Source organism: Octopus sinensis, linkage group LG3 (assembly GCF_006345805.1).
Source record: "Octopus sinensis linkage group LG3, ASM634580v1, whole genome shotgun sequence".
Taxonomy (NCBI): domain Eukaryota; kingdom Metazoa; phylum Mollusca; class Cephalopoda; order Octopoda; family Octopodidae; genus Octopus; species Octopus sinensis.
Window position 1 is genome coordinate 142,916,575 of NC_042999.1, and position 19,709 is coordinate 142,936,283.

A 19,709-nucleotide genomic window follows, 5' to 3' on the forward strand; every position below is an offset into this window, starting at 1 on the left:
TAAATTAGCCACTTATGAACTAACTAAACACTAACTAAAATAGTGCTTCCACTGTTTCAGGTAGTAAGCTAGATGTAGTGAGGTAGCAAGACTTAAGTATATTCAACAGTGCCAGTGGCAGCAAACAAACTAGTGATCTTGCAAGTAGTCAGATAGCAAAACAATTCATATATAGCTTTCACAGATATTACATATTAGAATTTATTGAAATCAAATTTTGACTTGAAGAAATTTTTTTAACTTACTTCATGAACTTTGTGGCTGATGACTTCAATGGTCACGTTGGACGACATGCTGGGGGCTTCCATGGTGTAAATGGAGGCTATGGCTATAGTTCCCGCAACAAGGAGGGAACCAGGCTGCTGGAGTTCTGCGATGCAAATAATCTTATGGTTTGCAACACTAACTTCAGGAAACCTACCAGCCACCTAGTCACCTACCGATCGGGCCAAGATACCAGCCAAATTGACTACATCCTTGCCAGGCAAAGGGAGAGATGGCTGCTTATAAATGCCAAAACCTTCCTAGGCGAAGAATGTACCCCGCAACATAGACTGGTAGTTAGTGACTTTAGGATCAGGACTAAGAGGACAACCAGAAGACGACCAACATGGAGAAGAAGGATCTGGAAGCTTAAAGATCCTGCGAATGGACAGAGATTTAGGGACATGTTACTTGAAGCCTTTGACGGAGTAGAAGGGGATAGAGTATCTCATGGGGTAGAAGGCAACTGGACGTTTCTAAGGGACAACCTGCTGAGAGCCACTGACCTGATCTGTGGCTGGTGCAAAGACCCCTCTCGTCCCAAGGTAACGTGGTGGTGGAACAATGTTGTAGACAGGGCTATTAGAGAAAAGAGACAGGCTTGGAAGGACTGGAAGTATGGTGGTAGCAGGGAATTGTATCAGACTGCCAAAAGGGAAGCTAGGAGACAGGTCTATCTAGCCAAAGGGGAAGCAGATAAGAAAAAATTTGCCAATGTTCTGTGCCATGAGGGCCAAAGACTGGAGGTGTTTCGTGTTGCAAGACAGTGTGTGAGAGAGAATTGTGATGTGGTAGGAGAGAAGTGTGTTCGCATGGAAGATGATTCACTTGCACTAAATGAGGATGCAAAGAGAGAGGTCTGGAGATGCCACTATGAAAGGTTGCTGAATAAAGAAAATGAATGGGATAAAAAGAGTCTGCCAAATGTTGACCCAACAGAGGGACCAGCTATCAGGGTTGATAGTTCCTTGGTAGTTAAGGCAATTAGAAGCATGAAGACAGGGAAAGCCCCAGGCCCATTAGGAATCACTGCAGAGATGCTCAAAATATCTGGTAGTGTCGGCTATAGCCTAGTCACCTGTATAGTTAATCAGGTGATACACAAAGGAGTCATACCCAATGACTGGTGTAGTAGCATAATAGTCAACTGCTACAAAGGTAAAGGTGATGCCCTAGATACAAATAATTACAGAAGTATCAAGCTGTTGGATGAGGTAATGGAGGTTACGGAGAGGGTCATAGCCCAACTAATTAGAGAGAGAGTTAGTCTAGATGAGATGCAGTTTGGGTTTGTGCCAGGGAAAAGTACCACTGATGCTATATTCCTGGTAAGGCAGCTGCAAGAGAAATACCTAGCCAAAGATAAGCCCCTGTACCTAGCTTTTGTTGACATGGAGAAAGCCTTCGACAGGGTCCCCCAATCCCTTATCTGGTGGTCAATGAGGAAACTAGGGATAGATGAATGGTTAGTGAGAGCTGTGCGAGCCATGTACAGGGACGCTGCTAGTAAGGTGAGGGTTGACAACGAGTACAGTGAAGAATTCCGGGTAGAGGTAGGGGTCCACCAAGGCTCAGTCCTCAGCCCCCTCCTATTTACCATAGTCCTCCAGGCAATAACAGAGGAATTCAAGACAGGATGCCCCTGGGAGCTCCTCTATGCTGATGACCTTGCTCTAATTGCTGAGTCTCTATCAGAACTGGAGGAGAAGTTTCAGGTGTGGAAGCAAGGATTAGAATCGAAGGGCCTTAGAGTCAATCTAGCTAAAACCAAAGTCCTAATAAGTAGTAAGGTAGACAAATCACAAATGCCTTCAGGTAGATGGCTCTGCTTGATCTGTAGAAAAGGTGTAGGTAGAAACTCTATAAGATGCACCAAGTGTAAGCTATGGACACATAAGAGGTGCAGCAATGTCAAAGGAAGGCTAACTAGGAAGATAGTTTTTGTATGTGGCAGATGCTCAGGAGCAATAAACACTGAAAATGCTCTGAGACCAACTTCTGCCACTTTTCAGGGAGAAAAACTAGAAATAGTTGATAGTTTCCATTACCTAGGTGACCAAGTCAATAGTGGGGGCGGGTGTGCTGAAAGTGTAAATGCTAGAGTAAGAATAGCTTGGGCAAAGTTCAGAGAGCTCTTACCGCTGCTGGTGACAAAAGGCCTCTCGCTCAGAGTAAAAGGCAGACTGTATGACGCGTGTGTACGAACAGCTATGCTAAATGGCAGTGAAACATGGGCTGTGACAGCTGAGGATATGCGTAAGCTCGCAAGAAATGAAGTCAGTTTGCTCCGATGGATGAAGATAGTTGTGTGAAAAAGTGCCACACCCTAGCGGTTGAGGGAACCTGTGGAAGAGGCAGACCCAGGAAAACCTGGGATGAGGTGGTGAAGCACGACCTTCGAACTTTAGGTCTCACTGAGGAGATGACTAGAGACTGAGACCTATGGAAGTATGCTGTGCATGAGAAGACTCGGCAGGACTAATGAGACCATTACCTGTGGCCTCTACCTGGGATGTAGCCAGTCGACTTATGCATACCTTTCCTTCTTGGGCCACAAAACTCCACTTGTGAAGACCCGTTGAGGCAAGTGGAAATCGGAAATCAAAATCAAAATCAAATCAAATCAAATCAAATCAGAAATCAGAACCAAAATCGAAGTCGATCAACATCAATGGAAATTGCAGCTGCGATACCAGTGCCGGTGACACGTAAGCGTACCATCCGATAGTGGCCATGGCCAGTGCTGCCCCGACTGGCCTCCGTGCCGGTGGCATGTAAAAAGCACCATCCGATCGTGGCCGTTGCCAGCCTCGCCTGGCCCCCGTGCCGGTGGCACGTAAAAAGCACCATCCGACCGTGTCCGTTGCCAGCACCGCCCCGACTGGCCTCCTGGTGGCACATAAACAGCACCATCCGATCATGGCCGTTGCCAGCCTCACCTGGCCCCCGTTGCCGGTGGCATGTAAAAAGCACCACCTGACCGTGTCCGTTGCCAGCGCCGCCCTGACTGGCCTCCATGCCGGTGGCACGTAAAAAGCACCATCCAATTGTGGCCGTTGCCAGCCTTGCCTGGCCCCCGTGCCGGTGACATGTAAAAAGCACCATCCGTCCGTGGCCGTTTGCCAGCCCCGTCTGGCACCTGTGCGGGTGGCACGTAAAAAGCACCCACTACACTCACAGAGTGGTTGGCGTTAGGAAGGGCATCCAGCCGTAGAAACACTGCCAGATCAGACTGGGCCTGGTGCAGCCTTCTGGCTTCCCAGACCCCAGTTGAACCGTCCAACCCATGCTAGCATGGAAAGCGGACGCTAAATGATGATGATGATGATGATTAGTTTACTAAATTAATTAATTTCTTTACAAAAGATATCAAAGGCTTTTAGATAAGTCACAAGAATAATTTTTACAGGAAAAGTACAGTCTGATCAAATAACACCAATATCATGTGTGTATTCTATATAGTCCCAAACTGATGAAATGCAAATTTGAAAAAACTGAAATCAAACAAACCTAAATCCCATAATACATCTATTTCAACAGCACTGTCTTGGCTAGCTATATAAATAATGTATGACGAATTTAAGGTAGCAAACTGAGCCAAGTAATATATCACTTGCAATAATCTAATTGAGTCAAACACAACACATAAGTGACTCCATAATTAAGCCCAAGTTCTATGGTATGCTGCCAGCAATTTACATCTAAGCCTATCTTTCTTTTCTTTAACCCTTTTGTTACCAGCCCGGCTGAAACCGGCTCTGGCTCTGAGTACAAATGTCTTGTTTTCAAAAGTTTTGAACTAAAATCTTCCGCCAAACCTTTGTCACAATTTATGTTCTTAACACTAGCCGAACGATAACTAAGTTATTTTACTAAATTCTTTGTCATATTTAAAATTAATTGAAAGAAACACAGAGTATTTCAATAGAAATAAGGTAACAAAAGGGTTAATATTACCATCGTTGTAACTTTTGTTTATGTTTATATGAAAAGGTAGAGAATGTTAGGGAGAGACAATGTCTATAGTAGGAGGTCCTGGTAATTCCTTTTCAATAGAGCTTGTCTTCCACGTACACCCACCTGGCACCCAGCTCTCAACTGTTTGTATGCAAAAGTACACCATTTCCTGGTAGGCCAGCTAAACCAGATGGAAGGCTGCCAATCAGTTTTAAATTTTCCGTGAAATTCTTTGAAGGCTTATCATCCTTTGCATATGAAGACTGGATTCTAGTGCACCATTTAGAGGAAACAACCACCAGTGGTCAACTTTCACCAGTCAGAAAGATAGACTTAGATGTGAATTGTTGGCAGCATACCATAGAACTTGGGTCTAATAATGTTATTTCTGAGCACGGTGAGATATGAAGATGTCCCTGATCATCCCACTGCTTCCTTGTTATACTTTCATTTGTTTTGGCTCATCTTAGCACTGACCCAAGAAGTTAAGTACAAGAGAGTGAGGCTGTTTATTTACAGTACAGTCCTTCCTTACTTTTAAGGCAAGTCAGGATTTGAATGGTAGATATTTTGCCACAGTAGTCAGGTTATCATGCACATCTTCAATCATGAAATACTGCCACTCCCATAGTTTCTTTGTTTGTGAAGGCACCTTCCATGTGCCTTCACAAGATTCTCCATTGACTATTTGGCTTCATCCCTCATTGTTGTTGCTCTTTAACTCTTTAGAATTCTGATTTATCAGTCAAATGTAATGCTTTTTAATACACACTGATATGAATTAGTCATGTATTACTTTGTAACTTTGAGATTTCAATGATGTGATTGTTAGTTTTCAGAAAAATATTGTAGGGTAAGTGTGAGAAGCCAGATCTGGTTAGTTTGAAGATAAAACAGGTAGATTATTTTGGCCAGATATGGCTGGTTTAAATGCTAAAGGGTTAAGAAGTTATTTACTGTCTAAGAGATAAAGTCTTGATCATCTTCAAAAACAAGAAGATATATGAAGAGTAAAACAGTAGTAACAAGCTTTAACTGTCACAATGGACATCACAAAAAAGCCACTGGTGAAATATGAAGAAGGTTCCAGTCTGAACCATTATGTATCTGGAATTTTAAACCTCTGAGTATCTATGACATGAGTGTTTAGTTAGCTAACCAGACTCTATTAAACCACACACTGACCCTGAATTTTCATACTTATGAATGAAATCATTACAATCACTCTTTAGTTATTGTAATGTAAGAAGATAAATTTTGAATCACATGTCAGTTTCTGGCATGTTTGGTGGTTTCCCACTAAGGCGTTTTTGTTGTTCTGGCTTATTCTGCTGCTAAAAAAGTGGGTAGAAAGTAGTTATATGCCATGACCTAAGAACATACCAGCACCAATTACAATGTTTTAATTAATAATCGAATTTAGAACTTTATTCCTTTAGTTATTATGATTGCTGCAAAAGATGTCCACAATGTTGCTGCCACTGATAATAACACTGATGATTTCTTACAAAAACATAGAATTACAGAGGAAAGAAAATGTGCATTTCAAGGTTGTAATATTCAGATAACATCTCAAAAGAAATTCAAAATTTTAAGATTTGATTGACATATTATAGCATAAATATAATGTAAAAGTGTAAAACAAAATGCTAAAAAGAAAGAAAGAAAGACAGAAAGAAAAAAGAAAGAAAGAAAGAGAAAATACATAGCAAATCATAATTACTTTTTTAGAAGATGCATAACACTGTATGCTGTACTGGAATCAAGACCAGTGGTTGGTTCATCAAGAAACAAAATCTGTGGAGAAGTGATTAGTTCCAAACCAATACAAGTCCTTTTTCGTTCACCACCTGAAATACCTCGTATTAATTCACTGCCAACCTAGTGATAAACAGTAATATGAGAAAAGGTCCAATGTAACTATGCCTTTTTATGTATTCATAAGGAGAAGTGTATGAAAAAATTTCCTGCCTGTAGACTGTGGACATGTGAAAATATATTAGACCTGTTTTGGGAAGTAATCAGGCTGCACTAGAAGTTTAGGGAATCTTTTAATCTATTTAGAACAAACAGCTTCTCTATAAATATAGAAAAGAGATTAATTAGGCCAATAGGAGAGCCTCTAAGCAATCACTTAACCAGATAGAAATTGATGTACGATGCTGTTGTGAAGGACTGAAGAACTTACCTTAGATTTTACGAGGGGTGTATGAAAAGTTTTGAGCCTAACCTAGAAACGGGGCTGCTAGGTAGCTGAATCAATTTTTTCTGGTAAATGCAGTCTTTTCAGAGTATTCTTGCTCATTTTCATGATTCTGATATTTAAAATTTTTTTTTTTTGTTACAGATTTTTGAATAAACAAGTGTCGAGGTTACAAGGAAAATGGAGAAAACTGAGTATCGTGCTGTCATAAAGTACCTTCATTTGAAAGGCATGACTCCATCAGAAATCCATGAAGATATGGTTAGAACATTAACAGACAATGCTCCTTCATATGCAACAGTCAAACGCTGGATAAATGAATTCCAGCGTGGCAGGGAGAGTGTGGAAGATGATCCCACACCAGGGAGGCCTCCAACTGCAACCACCAAGGACAACATTGACCTTGCTCTTGGTATGATAATGCAAGATCGTCGAATATCATGTCGCCAGGTAGCTGAGAGACTGGGCATCTCAAATGAAAGAGCAGACAACATTGTGACAAAAGAACTTGGGTTCTCAAAGGTTTCTGCAAGGTGAGTCCCTCACCTTTTGACTCCTGAACAGAAAAGCAACAGGTGCACTTTGTCTATGAGCAATCTGGAACTGTTTGAAGCCAATGAAAAGAATTTTCTTGCTCATTTTATTACTATGGACGAAAGTTGGGTTCATCACTACCAGCCTGAAGCCAAAGAACAATCAAAGCAATGGAAGCACACATCTTCTCCTACCCCAAAGAAGGCCAGGTCATTCCTTCAGCTGGCAAGGTCATGGCGTCAGTTTTTTTGGATTCTCAAGGTGTCTTGTTGATCGATTACCTTGAAAAGGGTCACACAGTGACAGGGCTGTATTATTTTCAGCTACTGTATTGCCTCCAGGAAGCAATCAAAGAAAAAAGGCCAGGAATGCTCACCAGAGGAGTTATTTTTCATCAGTGGTTGCCATGACAACAATTTGTGATTGTGGATAAGAACTTGTTCCCCATCTGCCAGACTTAGCCCCCTCTGACTTTCATCTAAAAATAAATCATCAGAAGTCTTGTACTACCTTTTGTTTTTTTGAGGCTCAAGACATTTCAGACACCCCACGTATATTACTCACTTGATTTCTATTGTCAATATGTGAATTGATGACATGCTTTTGAAAGTATGTATCTTTGTTCTTTTTTTTCTTTGCTTCAACACTGTTTCTGTTTGTTACAGGACAGAGGTGTCAATAAGTATTTTCCATTAGAACATAACAGATTTTCAGAGAGTTTCTACAGATGGGGAAGTTTCACTCTTATTTATGCTTATCTAATGTCAACAGTTCTACTGGTTATCTTTTCTGGTTGCTTGCATCATACTGTTGATTTGATTAAAATGTTTTTCTTCTTGTTTATATTTGGAATTATTTATTGTTTATGTACCTGTATGAGGTAGTTTTTCTAAATAAGTGTACAAACATACTTGTTGCTGGTCTTATTCCATAAATAAGCATTGGATATTGGCCATAGATTAGAATGTCTCTATTGCACATCAAATGTTGGTTTGATCCAAACTTCAGCAGAGTAAAAAAAGATGTTTTCTCTGGTGAAGAAATAGATTTAAATTTTGCATGAAAATATAGAAAAGATGTAGGTAGAAATTCCATATGACACACAAACTATGGACAGTTGCAACACAAATGTCATACAATCTTCCCTATCACTAATGATATAAATATAAATGTCAAACTATACTGAAGAGATGTAAATAATAAATACCATAGCAGATGATAGAAAGAACTCTCAGCTTTCAAACGATATAAGAGGTATCATGATTAGTTATCATTGTTGTTTTTATGAGTTAGCCTCAAGCCAACTTTAATCAAGCAGACTTATGATTAAAGATATTCCAGTTGTGAACATCCCATCTTTTTTTTCTTCAAACAGTGTATCTAGGTTTACATTATGCAAAGTATATTCACGTTTTTGAGGAAATAAGGTATGGTTTGAGGAGGATTTGGCTGCTATTTCTAGCAGATCATATAGTGGGTTCCTCATCAGCTCAAGATGTGTCATTAATATCGGTGAGGTCATTTAGCCTTACCGCTAATGAGGAAGAGAAATAATAGCAATAGCAAAAGATTTAGTGGTTATTTTTTTGCAATGAGGACTCAATTCTCGGTTTCAGCTATGACACCTAACATTCATTAACCTGGAGAAGGCCTTTGATAAGATTTCACATTTTGTAATATAATGGTCATTCAGGAAACCAGGGAAAGAGAACTAGTTTGTGAGAGTCATACATGCTATGTAGAGAAGTAGAGCCAGCAAAGTGAGAGTCAGCAATGAGTTAAGCAATGAATTTAGCTTGCAAACAGAAGTTCACTATAACTCAGTCCTTGGCCCTCTTTTCTCGTTATCATAATTACAGGAATATATTAAACAATGAGTAACATCAACACTTACTCTGGAGTCAGCCACGTCAGAGAGCCCTAATTCTTCTATCAATGTATCCACCCTTTCTTTACGGATTTCTGATGAAAATGAAGCAGGCAAACGAAGGGCTGCAGAAAACAACAAGTTTTCTTTCACACTGAGAGTTGGCATGACGACATCATCCTATATAGAAAAAGACAATGGAAAGTGGGAGAAAGAGATAGCTGGAGGAAGAGAATGAAAAAGTGGTGGAGAGTGAGCAAGAGAAACAGATGAGAAAACAAGAAGAGAGAGAGAGACAATTTAAGATTGAAGGAGAGAAAAAGAGATACAGGAAAAAAGGGTGCTTGGCTTGGATAGAAAGGAAGAGAGCCGTCTTGTTTCTGGTGGCCATTGGTATCTGGATCACCATTTGTTTTGAGTTAAAACAGTTGATTTTTTTTCTTTATGAGCACCCTGACACCTACTGGAACATTGCAGCAACCTCCATCTTCATCGCCACCACTGATGTCTCTCACCAATGATGTCAACATCTACACAGCACCAACACTCTGCACTGGCTCTAACACATCACTGTTTGTGAGCTTCTCACCAGGGTTAACAGCTAACATATAACCCACGCAGATGCATGTAGATATATGAACAAATGTACATCAACCACTTCCATTCAGCTTGTGTGACCACAATAAACGTATTTAAAGTTACCACATTGTGTTTTATATATCCTTCATCCAGGTCTACTACCAAACAACATTACAGCCTTCTGAGCGGAATCTCATTAAATGACACCACAACCTATAACATCTAAACTATATTCTTGATGGTGGAGCACAGCAATAAATGGTATACTGTAATAGGCTTTGTGAACATTACTGAATGTGGTAGGAAATTCTATTGGCAAGTGTATATACATGATGGAAGATGAAAATGATGTTGACAACCTTGCAGCAGCCAATATTATACAAGAGCAAGGCCAATGAAAAATAACATAATTACAATGATGATGATAATCTTAGAAAGTATACCAAAAACAAAAAAAAACTCACCTGTTCTACGTAACCAACTTTACATTTGAAGTTGACTGGTGGTAAACGGCCATTGATTAATAAGGTACCTGACAATCCAGCTGGATTTTTTTGACCACTTATAACATTCAACAAGCTAGAATAGAAAGGTATTCTTTTCATTGGTTATTACAAATGGAAAGTGGTTAGCAAAAATAGAAATCCAGTCACAAAAATTATCCAAGACTTCGAGCAGAACATTATAGCTGGAACCCCCCCACACACACACTCACTCAACCACACATGCTTACAATGTAGTGCTACTGTGAAACACTTTAGTGCAACTATGAGAGGCGTTATAAGAGGCTATAACACTATAAGAGGCTCAAATGCTACTATGAGAAGTTCAAATGCTACTATGAGAGTCTCAGATGTTACTACGAGAGGCTCAAATGCTACCATGAGAGGCTCAAAAGCTCTATGAAAGGCTCAAATGCTATTATGAGAGGCTCTTGTGCTACTATAAGAGGAAGCTCTGGTGCTACTCTGAGTAATTATTGAATGTGGGGAATGTGTGGGAGAGAGAGGGCCAGTTCCAAGTACACACAACAGAGGGATCAACTATCCAAATTGACAGCAGTATGGTAGATACAGTGATTAAAGATATAACAGTAGGGAAAGCAGCTAGCCCATCATGGACAGTTGCCAACATGCTTAAAATATCTATTAAAGTAGGGTACAGCTTGTCACCTGTATATATTTCTTTATTGCCCACAGGGGATTAAACATAGGAGTCAATCAAGGACAAAGGGTTTAAGTCGATTACATCGACCCCAGCGCGTAGCTGGACAAAGGGTTTAAGTCAATTACATCGACTCCAGTGCATAGCTGGTACTTATTTAATCGACCTCGAAAGGATGAAAGGCAAAGTTGACCTCAGCAGAGTTTGAACTCAGAACGTAACGGCAGACGAAATACCTATTTCTTTACTACCCACAAGGGGCTAAACACAGAGGGGACAAACAAGGACAGATAAGCGTATTAAGTTGATTACATCGACCCCAGTGCGTAACTGGTACTTAATTTATCGACCCCGAAAGGATGAAAGGTAAAGTCGACCATAGCGGAATTTGAACTCAGAACGTAACGGCAGACGAAATACTGCTACGCATTTCACCTGGCATGCTAACGAAATTGCCAGCTCACCAATATAGCCAATCAAGTAACACAAGAAGACACCATACCTAATGACTAGCACAGTAGTATCATAAATTGCTAAAAGAACCAAAGAAATGCACTAGAGAGAGGAAAGTACAGATGCATCAAACTGTTGGAACAGGTTATAAAAGTTATAGAGTTATCGCAAAATCAATTAAGAACAGGATTAATGTGGATGAAATGCTGTTTAGCTTTGTGTCAGGATGAGATACCATCGGTGCCACTTTTCAAGAGAACTGCTTAGCTAGGAATAAGCCAGTATTCATCATTTTGTGATCTGGTGGTCACTAAGGAAGCTAGGGGTATATGAATGGTTTGTGATAGCTATACAAACCTTATACAGAGGTGCAATCAGCAATGTGTAAATAATTGATGAGTTCAGTGCTTAATTTAGCATACAAATAACAGTTTTCAGTCCATTCATGTTTACAATAGTCTTCTAAGCCATAACAGAGTAATTTAAGATTGGTTATCCTTGGAAACTCCTGTATGCTGATAGCAACTCTTATAAAAACGATGTAGAACATTTTGAAGGAGAAATTCCAGACAGGCAACCAAAATCTAAAACTGAATGACTATAAAGTGAATTTAGCAAAAGCAAAAGTTTCAGAGAGTGAGAAGGAAGACAAGACCCTAATACTATCAGGAAAATTGCCATGTTAAGTATACAGAAAAGAAGTAGGTGGACATTCTATAAAGTGTGCCTAGTGTAAACAATGAATGAACAATAGCTATTGCTACATACACAAACAGCCATCTAACTGATTGACAATCCCTTTTTCATCAATACCATAACCCACTAACAGGCTGCTGTATCCTATCTAACTTTTACACAAAGACTATATTTCTTGTTCTTCTAAACTTGCAAATTCCTTTAGAACCTGACCATTTCAACTGTTTCCTTAGTTCTCTTTTCCCAAAATTATATTTCTTTGGGCTTTCTTTCTTGACTGCCTTTTCCTAATAAGCGATAACCTAATACAATATGCAAAAGCCAGGAACACTGCCCTCTTTTCCTTAATCTACACAACTGAATAATTATCTAAAACTACAACCATTTGGAAATAAATACTTACGAGGATTTCCCACTGCCTGTTGGTCCCATAATAGCATTCATGCCAGATGGAAAAATTCCACTGCACAGACATGTAAAAAAAAAAAGACTTTAATGTGAACAAAAGACACTGGTAATATGAAATTACAACAACCCTTAAAAATTTAAAGACAATTAAGAAAATTCCATTGTAGCAAATCATTCTGTTAACTTAAGATCACAAAAATGGGACCTATTCCATCTCAATCACAGATTTTTTTACTTAATTTTTTTTTAACTAAACAGTTTGAAACTTCAAACACTGGTAGAATTTCTCAAATAGAACACGGTTTACTCTGAACGTTTTTGACAAAATTTCGTATTTTAGAAGTTATTTTGTGTTAAAGTTGTCATATTTAGGTAATTTCAACCAATCAACGATGTGTATTCGGTTGAAGAAAGCTACTACTGTTTACGATAGTAATTGAAGAGGAACAACTTCTGGGTCATCTCTATTAAATGTTACCACTCCGTTCGAAGAATCAACACCATCGAAGAATCAACACCAAGAAGGAAGAAATATCATTTACATATATTTATTTGCTTGCCCGACATTGGTATTTTATAAACACATAAAGCACGCTGGTGTTTAAAAGGCCTATAGAGCAATGAGTCCACAGCTAGCTTTTTTGTTGTTGACGTATATGTAGTTTCAAAATGTCTTATTTTATAACTATGAGATGTATTGTTATTGTCATGATTTTATCTTACTATAATCAACAACAAACACATTTCATCAATATAAAAGTCTTTATTAGATTAAAAAATACCCTTATCAAAACATGAAGGTAAAACAAAACAAATAGCAGCTTATACACCGGATAACACAGTAATTGTAGTGTCAGTGACAAGTTTGCTCACTGGTTACTAGTTGATTGTGTAGAAGGGAGGGAAAGAGTAAGGAATGCACAGTGCTGACTAGAAGGGAAGAAAGGATAAAGGTGTCACCGTCTTCGCTCACCATACGAATAGAACCAAATGGTGACAGTTAGTAGAGATAACCTGAAAGTTGTTCCTCTTCGATTATTATCGTAAACAGCAGTAGTTTTCGTCAACTATCATTGATTGATTGAAATTACCCAAACGCAACAACTTTAACACAAAATAACTTCTAAAATATGAAATTTTGTCAAAAGCATTCAGAGTAAACCGTGTTCTATTTGAGAAATTCTACCAGTATTTGAAGTTTCAAACTGTTTATTTAAAAAAAATTAATTTAAAAAATCTGTGATTGAAATGGAATAGATCCAGTGTTTGTTTATTATGTGGCACTGACATAGGTACTCTTTTACATGGTATGATTAGGCTTAGATTAGTCTTGTAAATCACAACGATAATATTTATTTTTGTATATACTCCTCTTTAAAGATACCTATGATCTGCTAATTTTAAATACAAACTTGTTTTGGAAACATTGATACAAGGGAGTCACTGGACCCTCTATAAATAACGATCATCTTGATCTCTCACAATTCCCATCCAATCCACAACCTTAGAACAGCTACAATTCATGTAGGCAAAATGAAAGGTAGGTCTGGTGAGATTGTTAAAATGTTAGGACAGAAATGTGTAGTTGTATGCTGTATACAAAAAGTAAGACAGAGGAGAGCCTTGGCTAGACTACTCACAAGCAATGAAAAAGATACAAATTTTTCTTGGGTGGCAATGGTGATGGTGTGGGAGGTGCAGAAATACTTTTGGTTAAAAATGGGCAGATAAAGTGATCAAGGTAGTTAAAGTGTGTGTGATAGGATAATTAAATTTAGACTAATCTTCGAAAACATGATAGCAACATTTATCTTGTGTGTGTGTGTGTGTGTGAAGGTATCTGTGTCTCCTTGACTTGACATTGTGTAATAATTGTAAAGAAGCATCACCATCTTTCAAACAGCGTCCTTTGTTTTCCAATCTCCTGTGAAAATATGTCCAATCATAGGGAAATATTAACTTGCTTGAAACAGATGAGGGTTGACAATAGAAAGGGCATCTAGCCAAAAAAATGTGCCTCAATAAATTCTGTTTGATCCATGCAAGCATGGAAAAGTAAATGTTAAAACAATGATGATGGTAGTGGTGGTGCTGGTGGTGTTAGTAGTGATGATGATGATAATGATTATGATGACACGTAGAGTGTGTGTGTGAGTGTGTAAGGTGATCAAAGCATAAAAATAGGTATCTGTCTTCAGAAAACAAACAGTGGAAGATGAGAGCTTTCCAAATCTTGGTCAGACAACATGAAATAGACAACAAAAGGATAGTTCCCAACTAGCAACACATGATCAAGTTATTTAATATACACATCAATTTGGAGTTCTGTAATTCAATAAAGCTCATCAGATGTGTCTGGAAACATCTCTTCAGGGGATCTGGCACTGCAATGTTTGTTCTGATGAAGCGAAATTAATTGATTCTATCATGAACAATGCATCTGCAGCAATGAGGCCTTCTGGAACTTTCTTGTTTTTCTATTCATGAAGATACACCAAAATTCAATAACTTGCTATCCACTTAAAAACTGGCCAACAATTTTTTTTTTACTTGAGGAATACATGCAACACAGCTAACTGTAAATATAAAGTATGCAATGCTTACAACCCTTTTCAAGTTATGCCAGTATGATCTTTGCAAAAATATCAACTTCTGTTTTACTTAAACACTGAACAGCTAGCAATGGTGTCAAAAAATATGTTCCTGTTGAAAGCCAACATGAAAGAAGTTTTCAAAGTGCCATTGAAAGAGAGAATACTGTACAAGCCAATCAACCAGAAGGCTTCTTTCTATGACTCCTCTCTAGTGTGAGATTCAAGTTCATTTCAAGATCTTTGAAGATCCAATGACAAAGTTTGCCCCACCGCTAGAGAGCAAGACATAAATTAATACTTGGATTGCTAGAGAGTGATGACCAACAGGATGTCAGAAGCTTCTCTGCTTCACACTGCTTTTCTTAGGGTTCATTTCACTATAGTGTCAAAATGTTGTGAACCCTGCTTGCTTCTATTTTGGCACAAGTATCATGATGACTTTGCTAAAGGTTTCAATCATCAAGCTCAAGATATACTCCAGCATGGAAACAGAGTTCACAAATGAAATCCATAATACAACCCTCTTCAACAAGCTTGGGGATATAAATGGCCAAGAACTTCAAAAGTACAGCATCTCTAAACCTAACTACACTGGAGCCAATAACCCAGCAACAGAAGTTTTGAAAGATGCATCATATAATGTTGACATATTAACAGCATATATCAATGAATAACCCAAACCCACTGTAGATGAAAGGGCAGTCAATTCTAGTGTTGTTGACAAGATTCTGATTTGGCAACCAGAAGCTGACATTTGCTTTCCTGATATCTGCAGTATCTGAAGATATAACTACATAGTTATTGCTGTTATTTCTTCAGGTAGTGCTGCCATGTTCCTCCATGGTTGGGGTTGTACATTTTCTTGGGCTGTTTGCCAAATTGCAAGGAATTGGAGAACCATGTGAGTTTTAAGTGATACTATCAGGTCATACCATAAGTTCTGTCTGAATTTTGAATAAAGAAAACAAGTGATCAAATGTTATATTTAATTCAAATTTAATCATCAATGTACTTTCCCTGATTATCTATGACTACCTTCCATCTATTTACAAGCTTTTTAATCCCATCAGTGTAAAACTCTTCTGGTTTCAAGGCAAAAAACTCTGAAATTTCAGTTTCGACCTCCTCCTAGCTTGCTAAAGTTATGTCCCCACAAATGATTCTGTAAACTATGAAACAAATGGTAGACTGAAGGAGCAAGGTCGGGAGAATAAAGTGGATGAGGAATTTTTTCCCAACCAAGCTCTTCAATCTTCTGTGATGTGATCTTTGCCATGTGGGGTCGTGCATTGTCCTGATGAAACATCACTCCTTTTTGATTCACTAAAGCAGGTCTTTTTTCCTTCAAAGCTTGGTTCAAATGCTCTAATTGCTGACAGTAGACTTGAGGATTGAATGTTGCATTAGGTGGTAACAATTCAAAGTGAATTACTCCTTTGCAATTCCACCAGATAGAGAGAAGAACCTTTTTTCCATGAAGTTCCCTTCTCGGTTGTGGTTGAGCTTTTTCCCTTTTATCAAGCCACTGTTTATGACGTTTAATATTTCGATAGAAGATCCATTTTTTTGTCACCAGTCACAAGTCTATCCAATAAGGGTGAAATGAGCTCGCGAGAATGGAGAACTCGAGATTTGCAGTTGCTTTTGGATAATTCACGAGGCACCCATTTTCCAAGTTTAGGAACATTTCCAAGTTGTTGAAGATGACGATGAACAGTTGTATGGCTTGAACTAAGATTTATTGCTAATTCTTCAACTGATAATGCAGGATTTTCTTCAAGTAATGCCTCAAGGAGCTTATCATCAAACTCAACTGGACATCCTGTTCGATCTTCATCTTCAAGGCTGAAATCTCCACTTCTGAATTTTGCAAACCATCTTCTGCAATTTCTTTCATTCAAGCATTCTTTCCCATAAACTGAGTGTATGTTTCGAGTTGCTTTGGCTGCAAAGTTTCCTTTTTTGTACTTATAAAGCATTATGGACCCCAAATGCTCTTTGGATACTTCCATGTTAGAAAGGGTTTTAATCAAAGAAATTTAAATTCTATTATTCTGTAAAATAATATTTAATTAGTTTAAATGTACACAAATGCATAAAAATAATTTTTAATTCCATCTGACATTCTAAAATACTATTAAATTTCATTCAATTTTAAAAATGGTAAAATCTGACAGAACGTATGAGATGACCTGATAAATGTTTGTCAAGTATAAATGCACAGTTTCTCACAAGAAATCTCTGGAGTTTCTGGACAGCAGATAGCAGAACTTGTGCAACAACATTTCAATGAGAGAAGTAGCAACAGTAATGACAGGTGACTTCTGTCAAATCCTGCCAGAGATTTCAAAAGAAACAAAAGCCTATGAAATCCACTCTTGTTTTAAAGCGTCATCACTTAGGAGAAAAGTTAAATTTTTACAGTCTCAAAATATAAGAATCAATTCTTTTGTTGATCAGCTGTCAGGTCATTTTGCCAAATATTTGTTACAATATGAAAAGGAAAGATTTCTTCCAGCAGTAATAGCGCTACGAATTCAGCTCCCGTAAGTACAGGGTTAATACAACAAACGAACTGATATCGAATGTGTATTTCAACCTCAAACATACTAAACACGAAACTGGATGTTAAGAGATAATAATCTCAGTTTCAAAAACAATTCTCTTTTTACTGAGTTTTCGACCATTTGTCAAAAACTCTGCTAAATTCAATGGTTTCGCTTTCTGAATCGTAAGAAGAAAAATCCACTGAAATCTTTGTAAATTAAAATAAATAATAAAGAAATAGTTCGGAAAAACAAACATGAAAGCAAACTCTGAAACAAAATTCACGTTTATTGTCCTGTTAGTTCATTTACAATTCTAAAGCAGACAACATTTGATAAAATACTTCCACACCAGTTTAACACCTAGATTACACGTTTGTTCAAATTTCTAATAACAATCTCGAACGGACAAGAAAGTCGTTAAAGTGTTTCAAAAAACGCCTTAAAATATTTGTTCCGGCTCTCTGCGCTCTGAGTTAAAAACCCACCGAGGACAACTTTAGGTGATCTTTGAGTTTGGCACAACCCTTTTACTTTTGTCACTCAAAATAGCATATCTTGGAGATAAGTCTAAATCAAGCACATCGAAACGATTCAAAGGTAGATGCAACTTTCATATCCGTCATCCTTAACACGTCCGATGTGTTTGGAAAAAGAAACACGTTTTTATCGCTCAAATGTTTTTTTCTTTTTAAGTTTAAGGTAAGCGTTTAACTGGATTGCTTTCATATAACATTTGAAAATATATTCAAACATCGTACGATTTAAAAAGAAACCAGCTCAGATTGTCAGCTGAAAGAACAATGGCAATTTTCAGTCTTCTGATTTACGTATTGAGTTCTATAATTCATTGTGTCTTGGTATGAATCAATCCGAGATGTGTGTGTGTGTGTGTGAGCGTGCGCGCGTGGCTTTCAATCGTTTCATAGTTTAGACGTGTTTGATTTAGGCCGTTATCACTAGGATACGCCATCTTGATAAAAGTGAAAGTGATGTGATTGCCTTTCATCCATTCAGTGTCAACAAATAAAGTACTATTGAAGCAATGAGATCGATTTCTCTCTCCTTCTCTCTCTCTCTCTCTCTCTCTCTCACACACTTACAATCAGCTAAATGAAGGAACAAAGAAAAGAACGTCCATATCGTGGCCCCACTAATTATGTCACCACCAATATGAACACGATAAAAAACAACATAACTATGGTTGAAAAGAGAAATACTAGAAAGATACGGAGATCGCTTCAGTTTAAGTACAAAACTCTACCTACGAAATATTTGATAAGATAATTTTCTCTTTAAACTTCCCACATAATGGTAGGCTTCTGGTCTTAACGATATAGCTGACATCGTGAATACTGATAATAGTTTGTTGACTCAGGCTCAATCTCCTGAAATCGAAATTGTCTATATCGAAATTTGAATCGTCCGGAGTTTCCCGTGGAATCTCCAAAGATATTTTTGGATCCTCTTGGTCATTGTTATTTTCAACATTAGCTGCTGTTTCGTCCATTTAAACCTGTGCCGTTCACGAAAACGAATGAGTTACACAAGCCAATTGTATATCTCTTTCTTTCCTTCTCTCTATTTATGTTATGTCTCTTTCCCTCGATCGAAAAGAAATCAAAATATTTTCGGTTGTCTTGTTTTCTTTCTTCTCTTTCTTTCTTTCTTTCTCTCCTTGGACGTTTATATATTCGAAATATCGTTTCATAGGATGACAAGCTTAAGCGTGCGAACAGTGAACTTTTCAGATTTATACCTAACATCATGTAATACCTATGTGTATAACTACATGTACGCGCATATATATCATGTGAAATCGTTCTTATAACATTGTCTTTGGGACACCATTTTTGTTTTAATCATACACGTATGCAGGGCCTGTAAGAAAAAATTTACAAAGTGGAATGAGTACTTTCGTGGGTCAATATAAAGTTTAAGACACGTTAACGAAAACAAAATGAGTCTCCTCTCTAATAGGTGTAAAAAAAAGTGTGTAGAAAACGAATATGGAAAAGAATTTGCGCAAACAAACGTGGGGGTGGGGAGAGGACTTTCGGAAAATTCATAAGATCTGATTTTTCCCCTCATAACTTTCAGAAAAATGGATACATATTGATGAAACTTTATAGAAATACCGTTCAAATGGCACAAATTACGATTATAAAGAAATTTCTGGGGAAAATGTTTTCCGAAGAGGTGGGGAGAGGACTGTCGGAAAGTTCACACGATCTGTTTTTTCCCCTCATAACTTTTAGGAAAATGGATATCTTTTCATGAAATTTTATAGAAACAACTTTCAAACAGCATAGATTACGATTATAAAGAAATTTTTGGGGAAATGTTTTCAGAAGGAGTGGGAAGAGGACTGTTGGAAAGTTCACACGATCCGTTTTTTACCCCTCATAACTTTCAGGATCTAGCCTAGCGCCCGGTCACCAAAA

General features: G+C 38.0%; 1 protein-coding gene across 1 annotated transcript in view; it reads right to left on the reverse strand.

The window, feature by feature from the left end:
• The window catches only part of LOC115209552 (broad substrate specificity ATP-binding cassette transporter ABCG2-like), a 45,773-nt gene extending 26,858 nt beyond the window's left edge, over positions 1-18,915 (reverse strand). The window contains exons 1-5 of the mRNA XM_036501673.1: positions 18,534-18,915; positions 12,121-12,180; positions 9,869-9,983; positions 8,853-9,005; positions 5,945-6,102 (exon numbers count right to left, since the gene is read on the reverse strand). Coding sequence (XP_036357566.1) covers positions 5,945-6,102; positions 8,853-9,005; positions 9,869-9,983; positions 12,121-12,180; positions 18,534-18,775 — 728 coding nt within the window. The 5' untranslated portion in view covers positions 18,776-18,915. The remainder of the gene's footprint in view (positions 1-5,944; positions 6,103-8,852; positions 9,006-9,868; positions 9,984-12,120; positions 12,181-18,533) is intronic.
• Between the last annotated feature and the right edge of the window lie 794 nt (positions 18,916-19,709).